A 7,275-nucleotide genomic window follows, 5' to 3' on the forward strand; every position below is an offset into this window, starting at 1 on the left:
ATATGAACTACATGAACACCAATGTAATGTCTAATTACAAATAGTTAATATGTACCGTAGTTCATATGTAGTTACATGGTACCGGACCTGTAACATGGAGTGAGTCTATTCAACTGTAGTTCAATACCCCCCCCCCCAAGTCTCTGTGTATAATAACAAAGCTACGAAGTGACAGCAACTACATCTGACTGACATACAGTTATCCTCTCAAACTCCACTATGAAAGTCAGCTATGAACTCAAAGCTGAGTTCAGCGGTTTGAATCCACCACTGGGTTTTAGCAATCTCTGTCCCAGGCCGCAGCTTCTTTACAAGTCCGGTACCATGTAACTACATATGAACTACACTTGAATAGATTCACTTCATTTTACAGGTCTGCTACCATGTAACTACATACAGTATGAACTACATATGAACACCATATTATGTAGTGTTACAAATAGTTCATATGTTCATATGTAACTATTTGTATTAATTAGACATGATTACATTGGTGTTCATATGTAGTTCATATGTAGTTAGGGACCTGTAAAATAAAGGGTTACCGGATATCCCTTTGTGCCGTAAAGCAATCTTAAAATTGTACCCCAAAAATCTACAAAATGTATTCTCAAATGTAATGTGGTAATTATTTACTGTTTTTAAAATACTACACACAGCACCCTTACTAGAATTACCAAACGGTATGAACTGCACTGACTGCTCCATAGGATACAGGAGAAACTGGGAGCCTGACGAGATCGTATGTAGACTCAGCTCTCAGTCTTAATCGATTTCACTACCTTAAGACTGAGAATATTATTATTTAAATCTTTTCATAACGTTAGGTGGTGCTGTTGGAAGCCTTGCATCAGAGAACCAATCATGAGTGTTGTGGGCGGGCCTGCTTTCTGGGGGCAGTGATGCTCATGCAGAACCGGTGTCTCGCAAAACATCGCCGCGTTTGCGGAGAAACATATTAATCACTTAGACACAAACATAACCTGTTAATAGGACGTGTTTCATCCGGCCCCGGCGGCTAGATGTCTTTCCCCCAGCCATAAGCCCAACTCCCGAGGCTAACGTTACAGAGCCTGCTGATGACTTCACAGTAGCAAGCGGACCACTTCCGGGTAGGAAAAATTATTGTAAAATAAACAACAGGTATAAACTCTCTTTGCAGCACATCAGTGTCTTGCTCTATATTGGAACTATGAAACGCTATGGAACTATGAAACATTGCATTGCCGCTACCAAATAAAATTCTAATAATAAATGTAGGCGTGTCTGCTGCCGGCCGTTCTCGCCGGGCTCGAAGAGACAGATTTTGACAATGAAATTCCCAGACGTTTGGTGGTTAGGTGGCGCTGTTGGCGCCGCTCACCAAACGTCTGGAAACCCAGACTAGATCGCATGTACCCTTTGTTGTATGATAAACAAATCATTGGCTATAATGTATATGCTATCGAAATAATGATATCACTTTGAATGATGTTATTTTGAACGATAACAAACAGTTGTTTGATAAGGAGACCGGGGATTTACAGTATCTGTGTGGACAAGCATGATAGTAGTGAAATAAATGTAGTCCAAAGCGTGATGTTGTAATTCAATCTTTGGCTAAGATCTTTACGGTACAGCCGGGACTGCCACGCAGCGCTGCGTCTCCCAGATAAATCCCCCATGACAGTCTGCGAAACGCTCCCATAACCGGCGACACTGGATGATTTCCCGCCTCTGACAAGCCCCAGTATTGAGTATGATAACACTTACTTTGTCTTCATCCTCGGCCGGAGTATAATATCAATCCGTTTGATGATCCAGCAAACCGAGTCGAGCACTTCTGTATCAATCTTCATACACCGCTGCCCGTTGTCTAACAAAGAGCCCAGAATGGGATCATTCAATCACTCTCGGCCTGTAGTGCAGCCGGCATACTTGGCCTTCTCCACAGCTCAAGTGTTTCACTCCCTGTAAGGATCTCTCTCCTATTTCTCATCTCCTTTTCTCTGTCTTTTTCTTTTACCTGTGGAGGCCGCAGGCATAAATTATGACTTTCCTTGACTATTACTACCCATCAATGATTATTCCTTCACCCCATAGCGGTACCATGTCCTTCATCATCTCTGCTTTTCAAACATCAATAATAAAGCCGTTATATTTCTAATTTGATCTGAGGCTGCTAAGTGAAGATCTATCAGAATGTAACAAAATATGGTGATATAGGCCCTATACGGAGCAGTGTATTATCAAATATCAGCCAGTCATGTTGTCCACCTCCAATATAATGAAGGTTCCTTCCCGACAGTCTATAAACCTTGCAATGAAATTTGACTTTCCTTGCACATTTCATTTATAGCAGCATACACAATATTTTATGTAAATTAATTCTTCATTTAAAGGCAATAATGTATCCCACCGTTTCCCCAGAGGGGGTCACCCTGCCTTAAAGAGCTGCTCATTCACTCGTCCCTGCTTCAGAGGAGTGTCTAAGAGTCTCCATGATTGTCTGTGCTGTTTCACAGGCCCTTTCTCGCTGAAAACAATACAATTCTGAGGGAAACATTGAATACTCGATAGTTTGGCATTATTTGAATTTAACTGAATATCAACGCATAATATTGGCTACAATAGGCAGCTTTACAGTAATCAAAGTATAAGTAAGTAAACAATACTGCATCAATATCAGCTTTCAAAAACCTATGGATGAATAACAGGTTCCTGTGTGAGAATCTATGAAAATATAATGTGACACTGACAATATTTCGTTGTGTGCATAGTGCAATTAGTGCATTAACACTTCAAGGGTTAGTGGTTCAATTCCAACTGTGGCCATGCTGAAAACGTTGTACACATTAAGCACTTTGGAAACAAACATGGACCAAGTTGCACACTATATGTGATGTTGTTAGATTAGCACAGATTAATAAGAGCTCCCTGCCCTACAGACTATTTCTATGTGTTGGAGCTCATCCTCTCCCTGCGTGGCTTTGCAGCAGCAGGGTTTGGTGCACTGTGAGGACAACTATGAGGCTGTGCTATCCCAGTGAATTATAGCTCAATCAATAGACACTCAGCAATCAACTTTTACTTGTCACTTTTGATATATCCAATCATAGCTTTGGGTTGTTTTGCGATGTCTAATGTTCTGTGAAGATGGGCTTTTCATATTCTTTATTGTTTCTCTCTCTTTTGCCTCCATCGACAACAAAATGTGTTCTCACTTTTGTGAAATAAAACCTCAGAGAGAGAGAGAGAGAGAGAGAGAGAGAGAGAGAGAGAGAGAGAGAGAGAGAGAGAGAGAGAGAGAGAGATGAGGGGGGGGGGGGGTGAGAGGGGGCCAAGAAAACGATGAAATTTTAAACTGTATCATTTTCCGTCCATACCTCAGGGCGCTGGGTGTTTATCGGTGGGACTGGAGAAGCAGAGATCACCGGACTGGTAATTGTTTCCTCTAAATCTGCTGAGCTCTGAGGAACACCAAGTGCAGTTTTTCATCAGACACACAATGCGAGGGTAAAAGGACAATACAAAGAAAAGCAAAAATGCTTTAGCCCTTCACGTTGGCTTTTATCACTCCATCTAACAAGTGAGCCAGGCCCCTCGCCTTCCACACAGCATCATTATAAACACAGCCTCTGCTGTGTGCGCTGCACAAAGGTGGACTTTTGTTTCTGACGATCCTGGACCACGTCAAATCTGTCCTCTTTGAATAAAGCCACCACAAAGGAGAGGGGGGGGGAAACATGAACATGTCTATTTTAAAATTGAGAGCAACAGAAGGAGAATTGAGGTATTTTGAAAAGTACCTCGGTGCTAACTTGGTTTGGCATTTTCCTATTGAGTCAAAGCTCAGCAATAGGGCCGATATCACATTTAGCTGTAACGTGATGTGCTCTCCTCCACACAGCCACAAAAAGGCCGCCACACGCTCCACTTTGACCAATTTGTCTCCATCACTCCATTCATATGAACACTGAATGATTTAGCTAAAATTGTGTGGAGATTCTTGAGGGGATTATCCCCCCCCCCCCCCCCCCCTTTATTTTCATTATACTCGTGAGTAGAGGCTGGATGCTATGCGTGCATTTGGCTTTGAAAGTCTCAGACTTAGTGCTGTGGTATTGGCTCATTTTTCATATCCATTGTTGGCTTGTCAGGGTGTCATAGCTGTTCCACAGAGCTGTTAGATCAGTCCAAATGTATAAATCATCCAGGATCTGACACACTCATTTAATTTGGGGGGGCCCTGCTGCAGCAACGGGCTTATTAATTGAAAAATCCCTGCCCCGTTTGCTGAGCGGGAACATTCCGCCTTTTTTATTTTATTTTTATTAACGTGGATATTCTGTATGATTTCCCTCAGTAGCCTGTTGACTGCCCACCTGGCACTTTGTCATTTATCATCATATGCCGTATTTGTCAATCTGTTGAATTCCTCGAGTCAAAAGTCCTCAGGAAAAATCACTTTGCATATGAAGAGAGAGAGGGGTGACTCAGAGGGCGCTCGCTCGCTCGCTCGCTCGCTGGGCCCAAACCTCTGGCGTCCCTGGATGCAGCGCTGGTTCCGACCCCGGAGCCTGTGTTATTGTTTTCCATCTGTGAAATAAAGTAACAGGTACTTAATGTACCAAAAACAATTTGTACAGCGGTTCTTTTTCCCCATTGAAGGCGTGCACGGCTCGCTGAGGACTCCCCTTATCTCAGCGAGGCTAATCCATTTTCACACTGCGCTCCGGCGCTCTCATTTTACAGCTGACGAGCTCGCCGGCTCCACGCTGGGCCTGAAATGGGACCCCAGTCACTGTGGCCCCGTGGAGTCTGCGTAGGTAAGTGTGCAGAACAAATGCTGAAAAGTCTTTAAAAAGTTAAAGGGACTAGTTTGGCTTTTTCTCCCCCCCCCCCCCCCCCCCCCCCCCCCCCCCCACTTCTCTCTCTCCTTGACTCCCACCTGATCACCTACAGGGTTTCCCTGCCTTTCACAGTGGGAGTGGCTGTGCTCGCAGAGCTGTCAGAGGAGAGGGTTTTGGAAGAGCATGCAGTCCGATTCTGGGGGGGGGGGACACAGTGGAACTGGAAGCAGCTTCACCACTCTCAATTTGAGCGCACAGTATCTGTAAGTTGTTTGATTTTGTGTGAATGTATGTGAATACAGCACTGTTTAGGTGTGAGTATGGACAGTGAGAGGGGTGAAGGGTGTCATGTTGATAGGAGTCAGGCCTGTCCGGGGTGATTTGCCCTCCTAACACCCTCAGAAAAAAAAAATCCAATTTAAACCCTCTCCCACGAGACGCATGAGACATAGAGGACAGAGACCAAAGCAGTCAAACAAACTGATATGACAGTGTCATATCAGCAAACAGAGGAACTGGAAATTTGTCCATTCTACTGACTTTATACTGATACAAGTATTAGTATCAACCTCAAGTTATACAAACACTTTCTGTATTAATTCCACTTTACATAAACTGTACAGAAACTACAGGCAAAATGGGTGTAAATGGGACTTATTGCAGTTTAAAATGACGAGTACACAACCTTGATAGACCAATGTGTTTCAGTTTAAAGGTCACGGCTGGGATGCTATGGGTCAGCGACATGAAACATCATTTGCTGGTTGCATGTTTCCTCATAAATGAGAAAACCCCTTTAAACATTTTACATTTCAATTAAAACTTCATATTTTAAGTCACAAAGAGCCAGCAAATCCTCTCGGCATGCAGCATGAAGAAACAGCTTTGTTTCCCCACTGAAACTTGCTCAAGTCAAAGGATGTTTATCACACAGCAGACTGCAGTGCACAATAAGCTGGCAGGTCTGTGGCTTGATAATGATATTGGGGTCCCACAGCTTCCACATGAATTACTATCTAATGGGGGCCTTCTGTTGGTCTGGTATCATGGGTGCAGGTTGGAAGCCCTTCACGGGGCGTCTTTGTTTGAGACAGTCAACCAGGACTAACTGGGATCGTCCTGGTTCAAACGTATACAAGGTAAAAAGCCCAGTTAAAGGAGAAAAGGATAATTCCCCTTTCAACACTCGCTTAATTAGCCATAGTGAAAATTGACGAGCTGGTCATTTATTAAATTATGCCCATAAGCGAGTGGCTATTTAACTCTGGCACACGTACCGTAGAAAAATGATCAGTGAAACTTTTCTATCAGCTTTTCATTTCAGATTAGACGGTTGTTTTAATTCCCCAAAGTAAAGAGCTCAAAGTTAAGTTTTCACATTATGTTTGTGAAGTGAAATGTGACAACGCCGGAATGTTTCATTCGCTAAACTCAGGATACTCTACTTAACTATAAGCATGACATGGACTTACAACTTATTATTATAAATTGTACAACGGATAGAGAGGTCACTCAGTCAAGCTGTGGCCCTCATGACAACACCATCGACAAAAGTGTGCTTGTGTGTATTTTATTTTTGTTTTTGTTTTTTCCAGATCATCCTGACAGCCTCCCAACACTCGCTCACATAATGGTTGAAGAGCTGTTTTGATTGACTTGCGAGCCGTGCTCCTTCCCCTTCGCTATCCCATCATGCCAAGTCATTTAAGGCATCTGTGGCCTCTGTGGCCCAGCCTCTGCAGGCCCATCAGCCCCCTGCCGCGGCCCAGAACAGCGCATGCCCACTCGGCCGGACCAGCCGGGAGGCCAGCCGGGCCAGGACTCCCAGGACTCCCAAGCATCCAGAGCAGCTGGAAGTCCCATCTTCCCCATCCCGCCTCTCAGCAAAACAATCACAACACAGACAATCTATAATAAATCAGTCTTAGGCTCTATCTGGGTGGGGGGGAAAAAACTCAACAATAACTCTCCCAAAGCTCCATTTGTCATGGCTCGGTCTAGGAAAAATCAGAGCTGCACTATAGAATAGACAACAATGTGTTTTGTTTTTCACCTTGAGTTGAAAGAGAGAAGGTACCAAAGATTTAGACGAGTGGATTTGTGACTGGAAGGTTGCTGGTTTGAGTCTCTGGACCATCTGGAAAAGGGGGGTGGAATGAATGAGTATGACTCTCCTCCATCAACAACTACTGTCAAACTGCCCTTGAGCCAGTTACTTATCTAGTGGCCCAGCAGAAACCTCTGGTTGTACTGGGCAGCTCCCAGTGTGTGAATGCGTCTAACTGTTTGGATGTGAAGCCGGTTGTCGCTGGAAAAGAGCACAGAGCTGAGTTCTCTTTCCCTGGATAAATAAAGGTTTAAAAAAAAACTGTGATTAATTTGAGCCACTTAGCGCACAGAACATCTTAATATCTCTATTTCAGTCTACCTCATTCCTGTAATT

General features: G+C 43.7%; 1 protein-coding gene across 1 annotated transcript in view; it reads left to right on the plus strand.

Annotated features, from left to right (window-relative positions):
• Window positions 1–219: 219 nt before the first annotated feature.
• Window positions 220–7,275, plus strand: part of LOC310786451 (E3 ubiquitin-protein ligase RNF43-like) — a gene marked incomplete at both ends in the record, with an annotated part of 24,206 nt that continues 17,150 nt past the window's right edge. Inside the window, 4 exons of the mRNA XM_083647661.1 lie at window positions 220–319; window positions 4,735–4,804; window positions 4,945–5,095; window positions 6,566–6,688. Of these exons, the coding sequence (XP_083503787.1) occupies window positions 220–319; window positions 4,735–4,804; window positions 4,945–5,095; window positions 6,566–6,688 (444 nt within the window). The remainder of the gene's footprint in view (window positions 320–4,734; window positions 4,805–4,944; window positions 5,096–6,565; window positions 6,689–7,275) is intronic.

Source organism: Poromitra crassiceps (genome assembly GCF_964638095.1).
Source record: "Poromitra crassiceps genome assembly, chromosome: 1".
Classification (NCBI taxonomy): domain Eukaryota; kingdom Metazoa; phylum Chordata; class Actinopteri; order Beryciformes; family Melamphaidae; genus Poromitra; species Poromitra crassiceps.